Source organism: Eremothecium sinecaudum, chromosome IV, assembly GCF_001548555.1.
Source record: "Eremothecium sinecaudum strain ATCC 58844 chromosome IV, complete sequence".
Classification (NCBI taxonomy): Eukaryota; Fungi; Ascomycota; class Saccharomycetes; order Saccharomycetales; family Saccharomycetaceae; genus Eremothecium; species Eremothecium sinecaudum.
The window spans coordinates 1,010,785-1,033,917 of NC_030895.1; the positions used below are offsets into that span (position 1 = coordinate 1,010,785).

General features: G+C 38.3%; 12 protein-coding genes across 12 annotated transcripts; 6 read left to right on the forward strand and 6 right to left on the reverse strand.

Moving 5' to 3' along the window:
- Positions 1-350: 350 nt before the first annotated feature.
- ANT1 (Ant1p) lies at positions 351-1,376 on the forward strand (the record flags this gene model as incomplete). Its single annotated transcript, XM_018131711.1, has 1 exon — positions 351-1,376. One exon carries the CDS (start codon positions 351-353, stop codon positions 1,374-1,376), a length of 1,026 nt encoding a protein of 341 aa, XP_017987711.1.
- Positions 1,377-1,497: 121 nt separating this feature from the next.
- MRD1 (RNA-binding ribosome biosynthesis protein MRD1) lies at positions 1,498-4,053 on the forward strand (the record flags this gene model as incomplete). The annotated part of the gene is made up of 1 exon (XM_018131710.1): positions 1,498-4,053. One exon carries the CDS (start codon positions 1,498-1,500, stop codon positions 4,051-4,053), a length of 2,556 nt encoding a protein of 851 aa, XP_017987712.1.
- Positions 4,054-4,135: 82 nt separating this feature from the next.
- DRN1 (Drn1p) lies at positions 4,136-5,697 on the reverse strand (the record flags this gene model as incomplete). The annotated part of the gene is made up of 2 exons (XM_018131709.1): positions 4,136-5,597; positions 5,681-5,697. 2 exons carry the CDS (start codon positions 5,695-5,697, stop codon positions 4,136-4,138), a joined length of 1,479 nt encoding a protein of 492 aa, XP_017987713.1.
- A 288-nt stretch (positions 5,698-5,985) lies between these two features.
- On the reverse strand, positions 5,986-7,731 carry AW171_hschr42625 (serine/threonine-protein kinase; the record flags this gene model as incomplete). Its single annotated transcript, XM_018131708.1, has 1 exon — positions 5,986-7,731. The coding sequence occupies one exon, from the start codon at positions 7,729-7,731 to the stop codon at positions 5,986-5,988; it is 1,746 nt and encodes a 581-aa protein (XP_017987714.1).
- A 489-nt stretch (positions 7,732-8,220) lies between these two features.
- On the reverse strand, positions 8,221-9,612 carry PRP31 (U4/U6-U5 snRNP complex subunit PRP31; the record flags this gene model as incomplete). The annotated part of the gene is made up of 1 exon (XM_018131707.1): positions 8,221-9,612. The coding sequence occupies one exon, from the start codon at positions 9,610-9,612 to the stop codon at positions 8,221-8,223; it is 1,392 nt and encodes a 463-aa protein (XP_017987715.1).
- Positions 9,613-9,860: 248 nt separating this feature from the next.
- RPC40 (DNA-directed RNA polymerase core subunit RPC40) lies at positions 9,861-10,865 on the forward strand (the record flags this gene model as incomplete). The annotated part of the gene is made up of 1 exon (XM_018131706.1): positions 9,861-10,865. One exon carries the CDS (start codon positions 9,861-9,863, stop codon positions 10,863-10,865), a length of 1,005 nt encoding a protein of 334 aa, XP_017987716.1.
- Positions 10,866-10,979: 114 nt separating this feature from the next.
- Positions 10,980-11,840, reverse strand: GLD1 (Gld1p; the record flags this gene model as incomplete). The annotated part of the gene is made up of 1 exon (XM_018131705.1): positions 10,980-11,840. One exon carries the CDS (start codon positions 11,838-11,840, stop codon positions 10,980-10,982), a length of 861 nt encoding a protein of 286 aa, XP_017987717.1.
- A 276-nt stretch (positions 11,841-12,116) lies between these two features.
- On the reverse strand, positions 12,117-15,737 carry UTP22 (rRNA-processing protein UTP22; the record flags this gene model as incomplete). Its single annotated transcript, XM_018131704.1, has 1 exon — positions 12,117-15,737. One exon carries the CDS (start codon positions 15,735-15,737, stop codon positions 12,117-12,119), a length of 3,621 nt encoding a protein of 1,206 aa, XP_017987718.1.
- An 833-nt stretch (positions 15,738-16,570) lies between these two features.
- Positions 16,571-17,989, forward strand: GAS5 (1,3-beta-glucanosyltransferase; the record flags this gene model as incomplete). Its single annotated transcript, XM_018131703.1, has 1 exon — positions 16,571-17,989. One exon carries the CDS (start codon positions 16,571-16,573, stop codon positions 17,987-17,989), a length of 1,419 nt encoding a protein of 472 aa, XP_017987719.1.
- A 327-nt stretch (positions 17,990-18,316) lies between these two features.
- AW171_hschr42631 (HDL020Cp) lies at positions 18,317-18,997 on the reverse strand (the record flags this gene model as incomplete). Its single annotated transcript, XM_018131702.1, has 1 exon — positions 18,317-18,997. The coding sequence occupies one exon, from the start codon at positions 18,995-18,997 to the stop codon at positions 18,317-18,319; it is 681 nt and encodes a 226-aa protein (XP_017987720.1).
- A 560-nt stretch (positions 18,998-19,557) lies between these two features.
- Positions 19,558-20,568, forward strand: SLG1 (Slg1p; the record flags this gene model as incomplete). The annotated part of the gene is made up of 1 exon (XM_018131701.1): positions 19,558-20,568. One exon carries the CDS (start codon positions 19,558-19,560, stop codon positions 20,566-20,568), a length of 1,011 nt encoding a protein of 336 aa, XP_017987721.1.
- Positions 20,569-21,139: 571 nt separating this feature from the next.
- On the forward strand, positions 21,140-22,870 carry CUB1 (Cub1p; the record flags this gene model as incomplete). The annotated part of the gene is made up of 1 exon (XM_018131700.1): positions 21,140-22,870. One exon carries the CDS (start codon positions 21,140-21,142, stop codon positions 22,868-22,870), a length of 1,731 nt encoding a protein of 576 aa, XP_017987722.1.
- Between the last annotated feature and the right edge of the window lie 263 nt (positions 22,871-23,133).

Consider the following 23,133-nt stretch of genomic DNA (forward strand, 5'->3'; position numbering starts at 1 on the left):
GTGTAGTTATATAGGGTGCCCTTCAGGCTTTTGTATTAATATCAAGCTCAAGGCCTACGAGATCGTAAAAAATGGGAGGATTTTTATTTTTATGAACTTCATTAAAGACCGGGTAATGCCCATTAACAGTATATAACATGGAGTTAGAAAGTCCGGGTCACTCAAAACAATAGGAGGGGGAGATTCCATTAATCAAGGCATATAAAAAGCGATAATGCAGGATACCACAGTATCCAATCTATTTAGATGTAGGTAGGCAGAGTTCCATATTCTTATGGCTATATTCTTACTAGAATTGTCTTTTTTCTGCGTTATTTGTGTTGGTTCCAGGGTTTTAAGATTGATTGAGAATGACAAGCTTAGAAAGTGCTGTTGTTGGAGCTACTGCTAGTTCATTAGCGAGCTTGATAGTTTATCCACTTGATATTATGAAGGTCACGGTACAAACTCGACTTAAGCCTAGATCAGACCCAGAATTGGGAAGGTGTGTTAGTAATCTAACGGCGGCTAATCAACAGGAGATTAAAACCGAGGATAATAATGGATTACTTAAATTGTTGCGGAACATCTACGAAACCGAAGGGTTCCAAGGATTTTACAAAGGTATTGGCGCTTCTACTGTTTCAGGTTTTGTACAAAGCTTCTCCTATTTTTATTGGTACACTTTGGTGAGAAAACACTATTTCCGGTTAAACTTGAAAGATGGGGTCGGAAGGAAGTTTAATTCCGCTGAGGAGTTAATGCTAGGTGTAATAGCTGCCTCAGTATCTCAATTATTTGTTAATCCTTTTAATCTAATTGCAACACAGCAGCAGACGAGGAATGGTAAGGAAAGCACGTTAGGTGTGTTAGATGTTGTGAAAGAAATTTATCACGAAAGTGAATCTATCACAGGGTTCTGGAAGGGATTAAAGGTATCACTATTATTGACAATAAACCCTTCTATTACCTTTGCGACCTATGAAAAGCTCAAGGATGTTTTGTTCCCGAATGAAGCCCACAATACAGGAAAAGAACTAGTTGATTCTAACTCAGCGCTCAGCCCTGCACAGAACTTCGTTCTTGGTTTGCTTTCCAAAGTGGTATCTACTGTTGTGACGCAGCCTTTGATAGTAGCCAAGGCTTCATTGCAAAGATCAGGATCGCCATTTAAGGGTATCCAGGAGGTTTTCAGATACTTGTATAACCATGAAGGACTGTTGGCATTCTGGAAGGGATTGGGATTGCAAGTTCTGAAAGGCATGCTTGTGCAAGGCTTGATATTCATGTTTAAAGGGGAATTAACAAAGCTATTACGGTTAACATTGCGGTATATTAAGGCTTTGCAAACCAATAAGGGCTTACGGTCTCCACTCGTAACGCTAATATATCGCTGACGTAATGTTTCTTTTTTCTTGGGAACTTTTTTTAAAATATTCAAATTTTTTTAAAATATAGACTTAAAAAGCCCATCTCTTTACATCTACAGAATATATACGAGTTATAGCCCCAAATAAGATGTCTCGTATTATAGTTAAGGGTCTACCGAAATATCTTACTGAAGATCGTTTGAGAAATCATTTTGAGAAACGTTTAAATCAAATACATCCTAGTGCAGATGGACTTCTCACGGATATTAAGATTATAAAAGATAGGCATGGCGATTCTAGAGGATTTGCATTTCTGGGTTACCGCTCTGAATCCGATGCTTTTGATGCCGTAAACTACTTTGATGGATCATATATTGACACCTCCAAGATTGAGGCATCGATGGCGAAGAGTTTTGCTGATCCAAGGGTACCAGTTCCTATGAGGGAGAAACGCAGAGAAGCATTAAAGCGACTAAGAGAGAAGGAAGAAGAGCTTTTAAGTCAAGGAAATAAAAAACGGAATATTAAACCAGAGGCTACAAGACGGAACATTAATGCAGATATTGCAAAAAACAAACAACTACAAGAGTTCATTGAAACCATGAAACCATCAAGCAAGGTTGCTTCATGGGAAACTGTTGGGAAAAGTAGTGGACAAGCTAAAGAAAATGAAGATTCTACTTCAAACCCACTTTTAAAATTATTGAGTGGTGCTGTGGAGGGTGAAGAGGAAGGCGGAGACACGTTTAAGATACCTGAAAACCACAGTGACGATGAATATACTGATTTAAATAAACATAAAAGTACAGAAGGAGAGGAGAATATGATGTCTTTGGAAGATTTTGATGCACAGAAGAAACCGAAAACAGATGAAGAAAGTACTTTGGCTCAGGATGAGACGGTCTCAGACCTGGATTGGTTAAAGAACCGCCGGATTAGAATTAGAGAAGGTGAAGATCAAGAAGCTAAACCTTCTGCTTTAAAAGAAGATGTTCCAATTGAACAAAAGCAAGATACAGTTGTTATTCAGGAATCAGAAGTTTCTCACGAGGAAGAGAATCTTGCCAAAATTAAGAAAACTGGCCGTTTATTTTTGAGAAATATCTTATATTCTGCCACTGAAGACGACTTCAGGAAGCTTTTCGAGCCATACGGTGAACTAGAGGAGGTACACATAGCGCTTGATACAAGGACGGGTAAGTGTAAGGGCTTCGCATACGTACTATTTAAAAACCCAGATCATGCTGCGAACGCATATGTTGAGTTAGACAAACAAATTTTCCAAGGAAGACTGCTTCATATTCTGCCTGCAGATGAAAAGAAGTCACATAGGTTAGATGAATTTGATCTAAAGAACTTACCATTAAAAAAGCAAAGGGAACTGAAGCGTAAAGCGTCCGCAACTAGACAAATATTTACGTGGAATTCTCTCTTTATGAACCAAAATGCGGTCTTAAGCAGCGTTGCTGCGAAATTAGGAATAGAGAAATCTCAACTTATTGACCCAGAAAATTCCAGTTCCGCAGTAAAGCAAGCCTTAGCAGAAGCCCATGTGATTGGTGACGTGAGGAAATATTTTGAATCAAGGGGAGTTGATTTAGCCAAGTTTGGTGACTTCAAAAAAGCTTCGGAACGTGATGATAGTATTTTACTGCTGAAGAATTTCCCATTTGGCACGACACGTGAAGAGCTAGCTGAACTATGCTTATCTTTTGGTAAGCTTCAGAGGATTTTAATGCCTCCAAGTGGTACCATTGCAATCGTTCAATTTAGGGACGTGACTTCTGCCAGGGCCGCATTTGCAAAGCTATCCTTTAAGAGATTTAAAGAGGGTATTCTTTACGTGGAAAAAGGGCCTAAAGGTTGCTTTACGCGTGAAGCGCAAGGTGACGAACTAGCGGCGGATGACAGCCAGAGCGAGGCAGAAGTCAAAGAGTTAAGAACTACAGTTGATGATATCAAATCAAGCAAAGAACAATCAGAAGTAGTAGATGAGGATTCCACTGTTGTCGATGGCCCAACTGTTTCTATATTTGTTAAGAACTTGAACTTCTCTACCACATCTGCACAATTATCTGACAAGTTTAGTCCTTTCTCAGGTTTTGTTGTTGCTCAGGTAAAAACGAAGCCCGATCATAAGCACCCTGGTAAAACTTTATCCATGGGATTTGGGTTTGTTGAATATAGAACTAAAGAGCAAGCACTAGCTGTTATATCTGCTATGGATGGTACTGTTATGGATGGCCATAGGATACAGTTAAAACTTTCACAAAAGAAAAGCGGGAATACATCCGAGAAAACTCCTAAGAAAAACACAGGAAAGATCATCGTCAAGAATCTGTCATTCGAGGCTACCAGGAAGGATGTCTTTGAGTTGTTCAGCTCATTTGGACAGCTTAAATCTGTCAGAGTTCCTAAAAAGTTCGATAAATCTGCTAGAGGTTTCGCATTTATTGAATTTTTGTTGCCAAAAGAAGCGGAAAATGCGATGGATCAACTTCAAGGCGTTCATTTATTGGGACGGAGATTGGTAATGCAGTATGCTGAACAAGAATCAGATGATGTTGATGAGCAAATTGAGAAAATGACTAATAAGATGAAGAAGCAACGCGCAACGGCTGAACTAGGTGCCATGATAAATGCAGGTAAAAGAAAGTTGAATCTTGAAGAAAATGACGAGAATGACGGACTAAATGGTTTTTGATCTTTAGTTTAATGCATAACTTTAATAAAACAACATATATATCATTGTAATATATATTTAGCATTTGAATGGCATTTCATTATTAAATAGTAAAATCAAATGTTTTATAACCGATTTGAAATTTCTCTACCTCAGCTTCCTCATCTTCCTTCCGCTGTTCACAGATTTTGGAATTCCATAATACTCTCCTTGGTAACTTTAAAAGAAAAGCGAGCACCCTCCTACCAAATTGAAGATCTAAACGCTCATCCGCTTCGAAGGTTGCAATATATATTTTAGGATCTGTTTTAGGAGTCTCATAAACAGTGAATTGTAGATAATTTGTGGCAGGGTCATTCAGTAGTACCAAATATTCTGCATTTTTGATTCCAGTGTATTCTTGAAACTCAAACTTTGCATTGGAGGTAAACCTTTCATTATTTAAGTGAACCTGTCTGTTTAAAGCGTTAACGAAGTTTGCGATAAAGTATTTTGGCACAGGGATAACCTGTTTATGATAGTGAATTGAATTACTTGAGTTTATTTCGAAGACAACAGTGCACATATCGTAATTCTTATAATTCATATTCACAATGCTTTCTTCAAACTTGCTCATATCCAACGCTAGAGGAGTATTAAGTATGTCATCTGATTTTGAATTGGAATGGTTTAATTTTGGAATGTGCTCTATTGGAATAATTAAGCAATGACCGGAAAATTCCATCTCATCTCTTGGAATTGATAATGGACCTTTTGCAATAGTCAGGTATGATAATTTGCTTACGGATATCACCATATGATCAGCAACGTTAGGGTTGCTTAAACAGAAATGACATGAGCTTGGCAAAAGAACTTTTGGCTTCTTCGTGGAGGAAGATTGTGGAGACTCTAAAGAGCGTTTCGCTCTCAGAAAAGGATTATCAATTATATTTTCAGGTATAATAACTTTTTCATCAGTATCGAAAGTAATATTAAATGCATAAGCCCATTTTTCACCGGTTCCGTAAATGCCCAAATTAATGAACCTTGTTATAATAGGATCTTCACTGTCATACCATTTAAAAGGCTCTAGTTCAAAAAAGTTTTCACCGAGTGCTGAAAAGTGGTAAAAAGGTTTTGTTGTCGTAACAATTTCATCTATAAATTCTCTTCCTAATGAAGATTTCCCCAATCTGATGACTGAAGGCCAGTAGTGGGTCAGTAAAATGTGTACACCAGAAGCCTTAGAAAATACGGTCATAATTTCATCCTTTAAATTAGCAACCCCATCATCATTAATAGTTAAGTATCCTATTTTTAATCCACAAGAGATTTGGTAGACGCCGTAGTTATTCAACAGTTTTATGTTTTCACATATTTCATGGGAGCCAGACTTATCACTTAAATTAGAACCGCCATTCGTAACAAAGGTTGGTCCGGTTACAGGCTCCTTAGGATCAAAAAGCAAGCTTTTTAAAGCTGATCCCAAAATAATCGAACAATCAAAAGGGCCAGATTTGGCATTTAGTTTAGCAGATTTCAGTAATATTTCTTGTAACGACTCACTATTTGCACCAAGAACAAGTCTGAAAATTTAAGTTAGTAAAAGGTTTCATCATAATCTATAGCACAATAAATAAGTGCTGGTAGCATAATGTAATTAACATACATTTTCGCTTTCGTCATTCGTGTGGTCCTTAATTTCACGCTATTTTACGATGCCTTCAAAAAGCATGTAATAAGAGCTGTTCACATTTATTTTTTCTACATAGTTAATTCTATACCTCGAGTACACATGCTTTCAGTACATAATAATTTAATCCAGATTTGAATCTTGTATATGATGAAAGACTTTGAACAATTCTTATTGCTGTATCTAAAATAGTTACTACTAGGGTAATATATGGGCCTAATATGGGACCAATTTTGTACACTATAGATATTAACGCACTAAGCAGCCGTTGAATATGGACGCTAATAAAATGTCGCAAAAGGGTCTGCATGCTCAGATCCATTGTACAACACACCACTAGAGCCAGTCTTACCTTTTCTATGCCTAAATGTGAAACCAACCAACGCCGCTCCGCTTGCAGAATCGGTTACCATGGCATGGAGTTTATCCTGTCTTTTGAAAACATCAGCGTATTTTGCCATATCTGCGTCATTAGTAAAATCATCAAAATAACCAGCATCCGTATCACTATCCAATTGGGGAATAAAAGGGGGGTTTAAGGTCCTCAAAGTGTTGAAATCTATTTCCGCAAAGTATCTCATCTTTTTAACATGTTCAAACGACCGCAACCTATTGATAGGATCAGCTATCAATCTAGTTATCAACTCCCATGTTCTGTCTGAAAAGGCAGCTCTTCCATTTTCACAAGTTGGTCTTCTCAAAACTTGTTTCCAACGTCTTAAGTTTTCGTATGTCTCATTACTTGAACTGCCGCTAAATGGGGTATAACCGACTAAACTTTCGAAAAGAATGCAACCTAGTGACCAATAGTCGACTGTGAAATCGTAATTCTTCGCTTCTAAAACTTCCAATGCCATGTAATCTGGTGATCCAACAGTAGAAGATGCATAATTCAGCTCTTTTTCTCTGACCTTATTGTACATCTTTCTTCTATAATCCATAGATGTTTCTTTGAATTCTGGGAATTCCAAATTTTTAACTTCCTCTAGTCTAATTCGCATACTTTCAATCCTTTCCATAGAAACTGTACCTGTAGCCAAGCCAAAATCAGTTAACTTTATGTGCCCCTTAGAATCGATCAAGAAATTTTCCGGCTTCAAATCTCTATGCGTATAACCTAACTTATGCAACGCGTCAACTGCACAAAACATTTCACTAATGTAAAATCTGGCATGAGGTGCTTGTAGGAATCTAGTATTGATTAATAGCGTCCTATAGTCACCACCCGGTACAAATTCCATGGCTAGATAAAGGCTTTGTGCGTCTTGGAAGGCATACAACAACTTAACCAACCACTCAGAACGAGTCGTAGTTAAGATGTCTCTCTCTGTCAAAACATGGTCTGTGCCATTCAATTTTGCAAGCAAGTTTTTATTTAATATCTTCAAAGCACAAATTTCCTTTGTGTCCTTCTTTCTTGCTAGATATACCTGACCATAACCACCTTGTCCTACTTGTGTGATGATCTCAAAATCTTTATTCTTAGGCTTCATTCGTCTTTTTCTTAAAATAGCAGTTTCCCTAGCCAAATAACTCTGCCATTCATCTGCGATTTCTTTAGATGTATGACATCCTTGGCCACGTTGTTGCTCAAGGTAATGCATAACTTGACGCGTACGTTCTCTCCTACTAATCACGTAATCAAACATATCGCAATAGTAGTCCAAAAAGAACATTTGGCAAACGCTCACAAGTCGTTTAGTTTTAATTGAGGAGGCTCTCTTATGAAAGTCAAGTGGCAACTTTTTCGGAGACCGAGTTAGATCAATATCGTCCTTTGAACGCTCATCTACTTCCATCAAAGAGTAATCATCCGCATTACGTGCTGATGTGTAGTACGCAGCTCCCGCCTGCTTTCCAGTAGGAGATTTTTGATTAGGCTTTCTTTGTAAATATCTAGAAGGAGTATGTGGTAATTCAGCGACACCCTGATTTTTGCTATCGATTTCAGCATCAAAACTCAGTTGGCCTAAGTCCTGAGTAAGCGCATCGACGTCTCTATTAGTGTTCTTAGAAGAATACATCATTTGTTTTAATTAGCCTTTTATGCCTATCAAGCAATATTCGTGATCTTCTATTTGTTTTATCCAATTAAAAAAAATCCCCTTCAACCTTGTAATAAGTTTTCAACCAAAAATCAAAGAAGTTAGCGCAAGCGTATGTTAGTGGTAGTACCTCGATTATAATCAACTTACTCCCTTACTATTCAACCTTCTTCAAGTTAGTAACTTAACGTTTATGTGTTCGAGCAATAAGAATGTAGATTTCAAGATATATTTTCCACGATATTGATTTTGTTTTATCACTTCCCAATTGGGCATAGTAAGTAACGAAAAACTACGAAAGTTGCACCGGCAACGGGGATAGGTACCTGAAATACCCTTAATCACTCTAAGGCATCTGTATGTAAACTTTTACACATATATAAGTTCTATATTCTATTACAAGTGTGATTTAATGTCATGTTATTGCATGATTTAACTGGGATACAGCTATGCGATGTAGTCATTAGTCCTCTATTTTAGATGACGAAAGTACCAATTGCTGTCAGTTAAAGCATTTTTCACATCCTTGGGTGAATTGACGTCGCTGTTGTTTTTATTAGGGGCTTCTCTAGACTGCTGGCCTAGATTAGGCCCTGCATATAGATCCCAAAACACGCCAGTATCCTGCCGGGCTTTTTCTACCCTCTGTTTCATTTGCTTTCTCACCTTTGCGGTGTTTCCAGAGGAAACGGCCGAAGTTACAACAGTTCCTATTGCCATACCCAAGCCAATCTCTTCGCCAAAAGCGTCCAACTTGACCTGTTCTTTAGCACCAAATTCGACACGGTTCTGCAACTGCCGAAGATGAGAAAGTTGGAACTTTTCTTTGTACTTCCTGAATCTGCGTCCTGCGCGCTTCTTCTTTACATTCTCTTGTGGTACAGGTAAAGGTTTTATTTTTGAGGTATTTGGGGGATCTTGGAGCTTCAGAAGCTTTTCCAGGATCTCTTCTTGCCACTTACGCCCAAGGCTGTCATCGCCCACTTCGCCTCTTTGACTATAGTCAACCCGAGCTGCTAATGATACCTTAGCGCATAACATGCGAACGGCTTGCTTTTGAAAGGAAAGAACCTGATCTTGTACCAATGGGGAGCTGAAGATGTGGCCTTGTTGGCGAACTCGAGATGCGTCAACCTGTTGAAGGTGCGAAAGGTATTTGGGTTTCCCAATAGACGCCAGATTGCAACTAGGTACTTCACTTAAGCCTTTAATTCCGCCTGTACTCGCTAACAGCTTTGCTGCTATATGTTCACCAACCAGCGCGCATACATTTGGAGCGACATTACGTATCTGTTTAGATATGAATGACACAATATCTTCATGCAATTTGTCCAAAATAAGATGTTTATCAATAATACCATATGTATAACTAATATCAATTTTTTGATCCGCCCGGAACCCTGTTTTCATAGCCATTGAAACAAGCAAACATTGTTCTTTCGATAAAATCAAATCAAGGTTTGGAGCCTTCGGATTTTTTTCTAGCTCCTGCAGTACACGAATATACTGATTTCTATCGGAGATAATGGTAGATAGCTCTGAAAACTTGTCCGCATAAGTAAATGTAATGTTGTTGTATATCACTTGTGCCTCTTTAAGAATTACTGGCTGTAACTGATTAAGAAGATCAAGGTCCGCAAACCCATTCTTATCCATCCATATCCGGAACTCTGGTTCAATAGCTAATAGCTTATCGACCAGAGGCTCCTCATCTAAAGCAGGATGATTTGATTTTTCTATTATCTGCAGTAATTTAGTTCTGGTATCTCCATGGTCATCTATCTTCCCTGGCGCTGTATTGTTTTCAACAATATCATCCTCACTTTCACTAAGATCTTGCAACAAATCTGATGTCAAACTCATAGGTCATGCGCTTAAAAATGTTAGTAGAATGTTAACCGCCACACATAACTAAGTACTGCTTAATGCAATTTTTCACAGAATCAAAACTCACTTTAAACGAAGTATTACTCAGGTCAAAAAATTTTCGGTACTACGCAATGCGATGCGATGAGATGACCTTAAAGTCCTTCTAAAATATAGGAAAAATCGATCAACTGTAATTTAATTCTCACTCTTATATTTTTATTGCTAACCTATCCAAATAAAAGATGTCTAATATAGTTGGGATTGAATATAACCGTGTCACTAATACTACTACTACTGAATTCCCAGGTTTTTCCAGAGACCAAAGTTTTGCATGGGATATCGAGGAATTCAAAAAAAATGCTGATATCAGGATCTCTCATTTAGATGAAAGAGAAGCAAACTTTGATTTGATCCATTTTGATACATCCATTGCCAATGCTTTCCGTCGTATTATGATTTCTGAGGTCCCTTCCGTTGCTCCAGAATATGTATATATTTTCAACAATACCTCCGTTATTCAAGATGAGGTCTTGTCTCATAGAATTGGTCTTGTACCTTTGAAGGTAGATCCTGATATGCTAACCTGGGTTGATAAATCGCTTCCAGAAGCTGAAAGATTTACAGATGAAAATACAATTGTCATGTCTTTAAATGTAAAATGTACACACAACCCAGATGCACCAAAAGATAGCACAGATCCAACGAAGCTATACAGAAACGCACATATATACGCCAGAGATTTGAAGTTTGAACCACAGGGAAAGCAGTTGGAAACGTTTGCTAAATGTCCTGTGGTACCAGCAGATCCTAACATCCTCTTGGCTAAGTTAAGACCTGGTCAGGAAATATCTTTGCGAATCCATTGTATTTTGGGTATTGGCGGTGATCATGCGAAATTCTCTCCCGTTTGCACAGCATCTTACAGATTGATGCCTCATATCAACATTTTAGAACCAATTACTGGTGATGATGCTAAAAAGTTCGTACAATGCTTCCCAAAAGGTGTTGCAGATATCAATGAAAATGGCGAAGCCTATATTAAGGATGCTAGGAAGGATACAGTTTCAAGAGAAGTATTGAGACACCCTGAATTTGAAAACAAAGTCAAACTAGGCAGAGTTAGAGATCATTTCATCTTCAACGTTGAAAGTGCAGGTGCTATGACACCAGAGGAAATCTTTTTCAAGAGTGTCAGAATTCTTAAAAATAAAGCTCAATACTTAAAAAACTGCCCTATTGCTCAGTAAAAGCTGAATGGCATCTGCATCTTTGTTTAGTGGAAGTTTTGTATGTACATTATATAGAGGTAATAGTGTCTCCGAATTCAATAGAAGACATGAGGAATTTTATGCATTAAATATTCAGACTAAGAAGGATGGCGAGACATTCCTTCTATCGGTCTGTTGGGAACTGTCCTGGTTGTGCACAAATTTAAGTGCTTCTCCCGGATTTAAGGTTATTATATTGATGTTTCCGTTTTCGTAGCTATCATTATCCATTAATAGGTGCTCGTCCTCTTCTGATAGCTGACTCTTCCTGAGAGGTGAAAAATGAACACAGGTCAAAACATATAAGGTAAACTGCGCTGCGAATATCATAAACTGGTAAACAATCGCCATTATGTTACCAGTGATATTAGATGTTGGAATGGACTCCCCAATGAACTGAAAAAACCAAGTTCCTCTCCACTCGCCCTGAATTAAAAAATTATCGTTGTTATAAGGCGAAGGCGTGTTCAGCAAAGCAGGATACCCATCATACTTGAAATTCTCAATCTTGCTTTCGTAGTCGGTAGGGAATAATATCCAAACTATAACTATAAGCCAATTCAACGTAAAAACACCATGAAACAGGGCCCGCTGCATGTTTACAATAACGTCTATAGCCATGCCTGCTGCCCGAGCTGTTCGCTGTTGTTCATCATTGTTTGCATCACTGTTTGACCCAGTACCAGATCTTCCATCCTCTAGGGATGATCCCGGTACACTATGCACATTTCCGGTAAACAATAACTGCCTCACCACCTCATCATGATCCGGAAATGGATTAGCCAAAACTGACTGGAAGAAACACCTTAATAAAAATATTATTATATTCCCCCCGTATTTCAAATACGATAATACGATGATAGTATAACCAAGAAGCCATAAATGTTCGGTTAATTTTTCTCTAAATTGTCGAAGTTTAGACTTTTGTATACCTTTATATGTCGAAAGCTCCATGTTATAACTGAACTTCCTGCTAACCTCTTCCAAAGTTAGTTTTCGGTCTACAGTCTCCAGAATGTGAACAATCTTCTGGTTAAATTATGAATGTAACACTCCGATAAGTCAGGCATCTTTAATGACGATAAACACGTAAAGAGTGATTTTTGATAATAAGGCTAAAGTTAACGTTTAGTTACTAGTACAAAGGATCCGTTATAGATAAACACCTTGCGGTGTTGGCTAATAAAAACATCTTATATGATTATAAACTGTCCATTTATGGTTTGATTATTAGTTATTAGATGCAACATCTTGATTAGTTTCAAAGCTTAGGACCAATTCCTTACCGAATGCAGCAATTTCATGGAAAATTGCATCTTTGTTAAGCTCGACCATCTCTTTGTCAATAGGTTTAACGTTGCAATCCATATTGACCTTGAATTTCAGTGGTTTCTTCAACCATGGCTTTATTAAACCAGTAATGACATTAACATCGCCGTTTGGACCTCCACTAACACCAATATATCTGTGACTGGAAAATATAATGCTGTTCTTATATTTCATGTTCAGGTATTTAACCAACTGATAGGTTGAGTCCATTTTCTCGCTTAAAAGCGTTAAATCTTTAGGGAACTCGTTTATTTGTTCATCTAGATTCCGGAATCCATCCAATGACTGAACACCACTGGATAATTTTAGTGATTTAGGACTCTTCAATGTAAAGACGAAATCATAATCCCTTAATGCAGGGGTGAAGAGTAGATCTATTGTTTGGCTGTTCAAACCATGTAGCTGAGTAAGGTTGACTGCTACTTTTGCGAGCGCTGTCAATCTAGTTGCAATAGGCAAAGGAATAGCACTCGAATATAAGATCCCTCTGGGATCATTCTTTGAGGCAACAAAGAATTGCAGATTTAAGCCTTGAGGATCATTTTTCCTTAGTAGCGAGAAGTTATTCTGTATTGCTTTGTACTGTTGTAAAGTAAGCTTTTCGGACAATTTCTTTAAGGTGTTTGCATCGAGATCGGATGAACCTGACCCATTCTCCGTTAGATCGTTAAACTCTTCTGGTTTTACTAAATCTAAAATCAATGGATCTTCTCTCCAGTTCCATTCACTCAGGAATCTCAATATCTTGAGGAACCCGTTTTCGACAGAGCCAGGAATGCAAAATGGTGCAGCATCAACGAAAGGTTTAATTGCAATCAGCTCAATGAACTCCTCAGATAGATGACCAATTAATAAATGGGAGTCCAGCCACCTTTTGAACAAACGTACTACTGGAGAGTAGAAAGGCAAACTATGAGAGATGACCTCTATGGTCCTCGTGTGTCTAATAGAAGCCTGATATTTGGCAGTAAACGTCAAGAAAGCTTCCTCCAACGCGGGTTTTAGTTCACTTCTCGCAGTGTTAATGGCCCTTAGATACATAACCTCATCACGCTCTGTTAAAACTCTAAACTTAAAGCCATAACCTTCAGGAGTGAGGATGTTCAAAGTAACAATATCAAGGTTATATGGAATAGACTCATCACGACTAAAATAAAATTTATATTGTTCACCGTGTGTGGCGGATAACTGATCTTGAATTTTTAATAAAAATGCAGTTTTTGCCTTCTCCAGGGCAGAAAGCTCATCAGGCCACTTTGTAGAACTTTCAAATTCTATGATCACTTCTTGTAAGAAATCTGGGTTTGAATATGCAAATGGAACTGGCTGGCACAAAGTTGTGTATCTAAATGCAGAGCCAACCGGTAAAATTGACTTAATATTAAGCGGCAATTTCAATTTGAACAAATGAGCGTATAGTGCATCAAAGGACTTTTTTACATTATAGAAGCTTGACATGTTTAGCACGGATAACTTTGATGCGCCAGGAACATTTGGTAAAGGTAGGAGGTCATGGAACTTCTTTGTTACTTTGTCAGAAAGCTCAGCATCTTCAGATAAATGCCTTTTGTAGGCGAATTCTAAAATAGAAGTAATCACTGGTTCACTTGAAGACGTTGACCACACACAGCAGTGCATAATTGAACCATTTTTGAACCTACGTAAGGATGCTTTTCTACCCCAGAAGTTTTTAAATTCAATAGCCTCGGATGATTCCTCCTCGGATTTAGCAGGACCTTTAGTGACTAATTTCTCACATTCGATAGGATTTGTGAGCAGTTTTATCCTCACCGAAGTGAAGTTGATTTTTGCGGCTGGTTTTCTCTTGCTGATGGGGAATCTTTTCTTCTGACCAACAAGCTCTACATCGACGGCCTTTATTCTATCACCTAAAGCAAGCTTGGTAACATTCGTAATTTTGTTGTGAAGGAATACTTCAAAAGATATAAAACTTGCCCTTTCTAATGGCCCAAACCTTGCTAGCAATTCCTTAGCTGTTGGTAACTCCATATCATAACATAAATCATACTTTATATTTTGGAAGCCATCCAATTTGGTTAAAAATATATTTTCGAATTGGTCCCTGACAACATCGCTAAGCATCATGAGAGTTTCCTGGGCGTATAACTTTAATATCTCATAATTATTAACAGATAGGTTGCTTAAAATGTTAATTTTAGTAGTCTTATCGAAAATTGTAGGTGTTTGGAATCCTTCATTCACATATTTTGAAGTCGCAACAGTTGCAGATGAATCAATTTCAGAATAAAACTCCAGGTACCCATCTGAAGAAAGATCCATTGTTGCCAAGTACTTTATTGTACCTTTAAATAATTGGTATGAAGAAAATCCATGCAAAAGGACTTTATTACCATTCACACCACCACCGTTCAACAGAGCGGCCATTAAAGTCGAAAATTGAAAATGACCGAACCCACCTAATGAGCTAGAGTGAGAGCTATTAGAATGGAAGCCCCTTTGGTTCAACCAAAGCCTACCCAATATGCAAGCCTCTTTAAATGATTCTGTTTGCTTTTTTGTTGTATACAAGTACTTCAAGTAATGTTCATGCGTGGTGGCTGACAAAATACTGAAGTTGTAAAATGGTGTTGGGATCTTACTATCCTTATCAACCCTAATGCAATTATTATTTGGTAACAACTTCTTCGACTCAAATACACCATATGGGAACCCGACAATCAAATTGATGGAGAATTTGGTCTTATAAAAGTTGTATTCAGAAGAGTTTGGAACTTCGCAACTTATATTCAGAATTGGTTGCAACGTATCACCGTTGAAATAAGAATACTCTAAATGCAAAAAGTCCAAACTATTCTTCTTAAAAGCAAGAACCAAGTGGTGAGTCAGGTACGCGAGGTATACACTTCTCTTGTGCAAACACCTGAAGTTTAAGAAGTCTTTCTTCTCAAACAACTCGCCCGGCATTGTCAACAAAACATCAACTTTAGAGCCCCAGGGCTGGTAGATTGCCGATTTTAATGCAAAGGAGCCAATCAAAGATACATCAGGTGTCTTGTAGTTGAACTTATATTGCGTAGAGCTAGAAGGTTTAGGCTCACAAAAAGGAATCGATACCACTTTACCTTTGAAAAACCCTTGTACCTCCTCCAGAGTATGTTCCGTCCATTCTGGAACCTCCTGGATCACATCGTATAACTTATGAAGGAATTTTTCAACACGCAAAATATGCGCATCCTTTAGTCTTAGCTGTTGCAGAAGTTCATCAATCTGCAATTTAAAGATATTGGACTTAAACAATTCCGCTGTTTCCCTGGCAATCTGGATATCTTGCGAAATCAAATCCCCGCCCCTTCTCGGTTTATCTTTCATCTCCATTTCATCGCCATCATTTTCTGTGTCAGTTTCTGAATCCTGATCACTTTCAGCAACTTCATTAACTATTTTATCATCAACATCATCTGACACAACCAATGCCCTTTTATTCGTTGAGGCGTCCTTCGCATCTAAAAACTCAGATGCATTTCTTTTAACAGGAGCCATTTGAATAGATGCTTGAATAGATAGCCGCTTGCAACTTGTCAAACCTACTTCAACTATTATCAGTAAGTAGTATCCTCTATTAACTACTACAATTCTTTCAGTGAATTCACCTCATCGCACGTTTCTTTTCCCAGTTGAAAATTTTCTAGTGGAAAATTTCAGATTTTTGCGTCTATCATTGTCTACGGCAATGTCGGATGCACGTTTCGTATTAGATTATAAACGAGATCTAGTAAAGTTTAGGACGAGCTAAAATTAAACCTGGAGCAGACAGTGCGCAAATCCTACGTATTTAAAAAGAAGGATTACGTATTTTTTAGTAGGAAAATGGGGCAACTGGTATGACAATTAGAATAAACTTCACTTTATACTTGAATAAAAACTTCAATAAAACCCAACACGTTTACAATAAAAGTTCCTAACTAGGAAAAGAAGGAACTATAATTAATTAAAATGCTTTATTTTTAGAGACTTATTAATGCATAAAGCATGGTAAACTTTTTATATGGTTGTATTCGACAGTTGAACCCCATGTTAATAATAGATTTGTTGTGCCTACCGCCACTCACTTGCTCCGCTCAATTACTAAAGCTGTATATGGCCGCAAGACGTTTAATATTAGCCGCGTGTCTACTACCAGAGTTCAATGCGTAAGTTTGAATTCAACGACTCTCGATTCAGGAGGTTTCTTTTTTTAAATACACAAGCAAATACTGGGAAGTGTCTTTGTCTCATATTTAAAGTGATGAGAAAACCTCCAGGAGTCCTTGGCTTGTGCATTTAGGTGAATCTATGATTTGTGTGATGTCATAATAGAATAACTCCATTAGAAAATGAAATTATTGAGCATTTTAAGCGGGGCGTCTTTAGCAACTGCAGCATTATCCGGTGATAATCGTAAAGAAAGTTCATCTAATACGCCACCTATTGTAGTCAAAGGTAATGCATTTTTTAATTCCGCAACTAATCAGCGGTTCTATATCCGTGGTGTAGATTACCAGCCCGGTGGATCTTCATTATTGAGTGATCCTTTGGCCAGTACAGAGGTGTGTGGACGTGACATTGAGTATTTTAAAGAGCTCGGAATCAATACTGTTAGGGTTTACACCGTTGACAACACTGCTAATCATGACGAGTGTATGTCAAAACTGGCAGACGCTGGGATTTATCTCATAGTAGATGTTAATACGCCCACTGCTTCACTTTCAAGGAGTGATCCTAAATGCTCTTACAATGCCCATTATTTGCAGAGTATTTTTGCAACAATTGATGCATTTGAGAAGTATGATAATGTTCTTGGGTTTTTCGCTGGTAACGAAGTTATCAATGATGAGAAAACGACCAATACTGCGCCTTATATAAAGGCCGTAGTAAGAGATATGAAGAAGTACATGAAGGCAAGGAACTACAGGAGAATTCCAGTGGGTTACAGTGCAGCTGATGTCGCACAAAACCGTCTAGAAGTAGCTCAGTACTTCAACTGTGGTGACGACGAAGATGCTAGAATTGACATGTGTGGTATTAACGATTATTCTTGGTGTGGACAGTCCTCTTTTGAGGTCTCTGGCTACTCCGCCAAGATGAAACTATACGAAAACTACTCTATACCCATCTTTTTATCGGAGTTGGGTTGTAACATGGTTCCAACCTCTAGACCATTCACTGAAATGGAAGCCATTTATTCTTCGAAAATGTCTTCCGTCTTTTCTGGTGCATTGGTCTACGAATATTCTGAAGAACCAAACCACTATGGTCTAGTAAAGATTGATGGTGACAAAGTAACTAAACTTGATGATTTTCAAAACTTGAAGAATAAATATGCAGAAGTGAAGAACCCTGAAGGTGATGGTGGCTACTCAGAATCTAATAAACATTCTACTTGCCCGGAAGTGAAGTCCGGTGTATGGGAAGCAAGCAACGTTTTGCCAGATATGCCTAGTGCTGCATCTGCGTTATTTAAGAACGGTGCTGGTACTCCATTAGGTACTGGCGTTGCGACCCAGCAAATGTGCGGTGATAATAGTCCTGTTGGTGGTGGCAGCGGTGGTAGTGGTTCTGGAGGCAGCTCATCTTCCCCTCCTGCTCATTCTACTTCGAGCTCATCCACAAGCTCTTCTCCAAGCTCTTCGATTCAATCGTCACACTCAACTAAGTCTACTCATTCAAGTAGCTCAAAAGGTGGTGCAGATCAGGTTTTCCGGGCTCCAGCATTTGCCACAGTAATGATGTTTATCGCAAATATTCTTTTGTGAATTTCCTGAGCACTCTACATTGCATTCTCCTGTCATTGATTTAGATGTACCGCGATATATGTTATAGATTTGGATTATATATGAGCTTTTTGCAAAGAAAAGGATGGGAAATGAAAAACGTTGATATTGTTATCTGAGTATAATGCCGTGGCGGACAGCATGTCATTGAGACCCCTAATTTGTATCCAGCCATCATTATATAAAGTATTATATGTTGTCAGTAGATGACTCCTTAGTATCCTTTCTTAAAATATATCATCAATTTCAACCCTGCTCCAACCACCTGTGATGATATGATGATACCTTTGTCTCGTCAGCGCAGCCAGGTTAAAATGCACCATTTTGTTTACAAACACATGTGGATCCGTTGAAACAAAAGCCGCAGCCCTCGTCACCTGGACCGTCAATCCTACAGCTATTACTTCTTGCTGCAGAAATTTCTGATTCACTCGAGTCAGTTAACCTCTTGAAAACAGGTAAATTCACAAGCGTATTCGGCACTTTCTTCCTACGAATAGATATCAATGTCGTATTCGCCTGTTGTGATTCAACATTATGGATCTTAGCATTAGATTCAAGAATTCTAATCCTATTCAGTAGTATTCCGTTCTGCCGTTCCATTTCGGCTAATTTTACGCGATAGCCAGCCTCAACGCTCACTAGTTCCTGTTTAATTTTCACAATTTTTTGCTCCAACAGGGCCTTTTCGTCCTCTAACTCACTGAATCTTTTCGCCTGGCGTTCTCTATATGCTCTTTGGGCTTCACGGTTCTGCCGTCTTCGTTTTCCATTCGTATCTATGTCATCATCTTCATCAGAAGCTTCGTTAGGATTGCTATTATTCACTTTAGGCTTTCTACCGGGTTTAATCTTCGGTGGTACAGTCCAAGTCTTTAATAACTTAAGACGCAAATTGCTACCACTCGCTGTTTCATTCCTCGTCAATGTACCCATTGATTTGGGTTGCAATTCCCTATATGTAACACCTTCTTTCTGGCACAACTTCATAAAATCGTGACTATAATCCTATTATGACATCTTATGAAACAAGCTCCACCCATAATAGAACCATAAGACAACGTATCTCTTTATAGGATAAGATATCTCTTTGTATTGTATAGTTTGTCACTCCATCATGATGTTCTATCGCAGGTACTTATGAAAGTTCCATGCGGCTTAGCTAATGTGGAGTGTAATCCCACAGTGTACGGTTGGAATCTTGCGAGAGTTCGGGTAACTTATTAATTTCTTTTTTTACTATTAAGCTTTTCCTTTCTATTGTGGGAGAAGAAATGTATATCAGCAAACCTACACCGAAGAGTTACGTACAACGTTCACGAAAAGTTGGTAGCGAATTATCAATATCACTGAAAGAAAGACTGAGTTCATTCCCTAGTCAAATCACTTTAAAATTCAGCATATTTTATCTTTTTAAATTGCAGTTTACTAGATTTGCTTCGTTAATAGGTAGTGTACGTCAGATACGGTTTGAAGCATAACGAAAACCTATTAATACAGCGCAATTATTACGAGCTTATAGTCATTTAATTATTACACAGGTTGTAAAGATGCTGGAATTGGCTCGTGGTTCACGTTGGAAAGACCAAATCTCGAGATTTAATAGTTTAAAAGGATGGTGCCTCCTTATGTTTCTGTCTGTGAGGAGCGTTTCAGCTGTGGGAACAGATTTAGGTTGTTATTCTTCAATACCTCAGTCATTCTTAGATCATGAATACCAATTTAACTATCAGAGTAGTCTAGCCTGCTCTCAATCATGCGAGAAGGAGGGAGCTACCTATTTTGCATTACACAACTATGGGTACTGTTACTGTGGGAATACAGATCCAAGTAACCTGTCAAAAAGTAATGACTGTGATACTTATTGCTATGGGTATGCAGAGGAAAACTGTGGGGGTAAGAACGCTTACCGTATCTTTAAAATGGATGAAGATGGTTCTGGGTCTGGGGGTGGCCAGCAAGGTAGTGCATCGCCATCTTCGCCCCCTTCAGGCTCAAATGGTGGTACACCTTCTACGAATACAAACCAGCAAACTGCTCCTCCAGGCGCTTCTAATGATCCTCAGCAAGGCTCTCCAACTACTGTGGAACCAACTGTGGTTACTATGACTTCAATTGAAACCAGGGGTGGTTCGGTTGTTTATGTCACTACAAATGCTCCAGCTGACTCGTCACCATCTTCTACTTCAAGCGGCTCATCTGATAACTCAAAGAACAGCGGTAAATCCGTACAGACAAGTACTTTGATCGGAGCAATTGTCGGTAGTGTGGTGGGACTCGTACTATTTGCTCTTCTACTCCTCATTGCTTTAAGACGAATTGCAGCTAGACGAGAGCAGGCAAGAATGGAAAAGGAATACCAAGAGGCTATCAAGCCTGTAGACTACGATGAAACAATGTACTTACCTTCAGTTCTAACCGATAAAACGTTGCATGAAAAAACCTCCGCGAAGATGAACCCATTTGATGATAATAGGCGATTCAGTACCGGTTCAGTGGTTATTGACTCGCCCGTCATCGCCAATACTACATTAACTGTGGTTAACCCCGATAACGCGTGAGAAAATAGGTTTGTTATCAGACATGACTTTCACATGGGTAAAAGCTTTATTAACAATACACAATTTATTTTATATATATTCTATAATTAAACTAATATGTAACATTGTTAAGTTAAAATGCTTGGTTTAAGTCACTATATTGTACGAATGATGTTTCTATCGTACTTATGAATCTGGTCACGTCAAAATGGAAAAACATCGCTTTTAATTTCAACAAAACATAAAAGTTAAAAACAATACGCCTCCCTTTTTTATTTATAACAGTATTACCATAGAGAAGCTACTTCTACCCCCCAACATTTAATTAAAATTAGGCGATAAGTAGGCTTTCTGTAAATATGTACCTTAATGATATGCTTAACTAACCTTAGGTAAATAAAATAAGAAATAAAAAAATCAACCACTGTACAACTCAGAAAAATTGGCAGATATAGAACAAATCAGTGGGTGGATACTAACTTCTACCTGAATCATCTTTACCAGATTTGACATAGGTGGGTAGCATAGCGAAACACTAGGTATTCCTTCTAATATTCAATATTCGTTAAATACAATAAAGGGGAGGATTAAAATGACAGGTATTAGGGATGAGACAGTAGTACCTAAGGATGAAGAAGAACTATTGAATTACTTTCTTGATGTGCGTGTCCAACTTTCGAAAATGAAGCAAGACAGAAAACAATTTTTGCATTCAAAGGATGTTAGAGCTACTTATCAAAGAGTGCTTACTAAAGTACGGGAGTTGGATGAACTTCGTAAAAGGAAATTAGGTATTATGGGCGCTAATGCTGCTAAAATTACTTTGATTCACTCTCCTGAAGTTCGTACTCGGGTTGATTCGGTCATTGATGATATCTTTCAATTATTGTGTTTAAGCTTCCTGACAGTAGGATTGAAGAATGGTGCAGCGGCAAAATATTCATCGTTAAGCACTGTCCAGAGCCTCTTAGAACATTTAGACGAGTCCGGTGTCTTTACCCATCATGATCTGGGGCCTATAAAAGAGCGCCTTGATGAAATAGTAGGTATTGTTAATAAAAATAACACCCCAGATACAACTGAGTCTACAATAGAAGACAACGAAGTTTTAGAGCAGTTAGATGCGGAGAAAAGAGCAAACAAGGTTGAAGAATATTTATTGATACAAGCAAAGTTACAAAGTTGTCTTACTAAGTATCAAGAGGTGAAGGATAAGCTTGAGGCAATCCCTGAAGCGTTGCAGCCTTTCATAGAGCAATTGTTCCAGATTAGGCGGGAGCTGCTGTCGTTAGCAGCACTTAAAATAGATATCGATGATTCAAATAAGAGCAAAGATCCTCTAGATGCGGTATCAGAGGATGATATTACTGATGCTCTAGAGGATTTAAAGGAGAGACTGGCTGAAATCGAAAGGATGCTCAACCAAGACTGCAATGAAGATGGCAAAATTATTGTGGTAGGTGAATCTGAAAACGAACCTGAGCAAGGCAACTCTGTGTTAAATGGGCTGCTGGACGATTGTCATGATATTATCAACGATCTATCCCACAAGACTAATAAGGGGTTGGTTTTAGACCCTATGATCAAGCCTATTTACGAAGAAGTAAGTAAAATTAAAGCGACCTTGGAAAATCTTTTAGTTACCAGAAGATGGGCCCTAAGAGAAACCGACTTATTCACTTATCAAAAAAGACTATCTGAACTAGATAGCCTGCGCGTTAACTCTAAATTTCCATCACAATCGAAGGATTATAAAGGTCAAGCTGTATTGTTATATTTATTGCGTAGGTGTTACGCCCTTATTTACAAGCTACTGGAGTCTAGTGAGCCAGTATCAGAGTCTTTGCAGCATATTCACAACCAGTCTTCAGCTGTTCGTCGTTGTCTACTAGAACTAAAACGAATGGGAGGTGTTGATCACGAACGTGAGCTCTACCCATATCAAATGAAATTGGCCTCATTAGATAATATGCGAGTAGATGGCAAGTTTTACGATGCAGATGGCAACATTCCAGAAGGTCAAGGCACCCTAAACGTTCTGCTAGCGGAATGCTTCGATATCCTCCATGAGATGAAAATTGAGTTGGAACTACGAGAAGAAGAAGCCCAGGCTGAAAGCCAGTGTGGCGCCAATAAACCTGCAATCGATAAAAATATTCAGATGACAAAAGACACAAGTAACTGTGATATACCAGCTTCCAGGCAAGCTGCGAGGTACTTGGACGTATATGATTATAGCCTAAGCAGCCACTACAATTTTAATGATGAGACCAATTATAGCTACAGCAGCTACGAAGATGATGACACAGCAAATTATGAATAGCAAGATGCCCAGACACGTTATATAATTGGGGTTAGCATTACAACGTATATTGGGTATTATCGTGAGGAGTTGATTTGTAAGCTTTGCATTACTTATGGAAATATCCTTTTTTGAAGCGAATGTTATTTAACATATATATTCAGTTTTATAATGAATAAAGTATTGTTCAGGTATATTTCTCAACTAGTCCATACTCCGATTTGTTGTCGTTTCAACAAATACCCGAATAAAGTTTACAACGCTACATGCGTGGCTTATGCGCA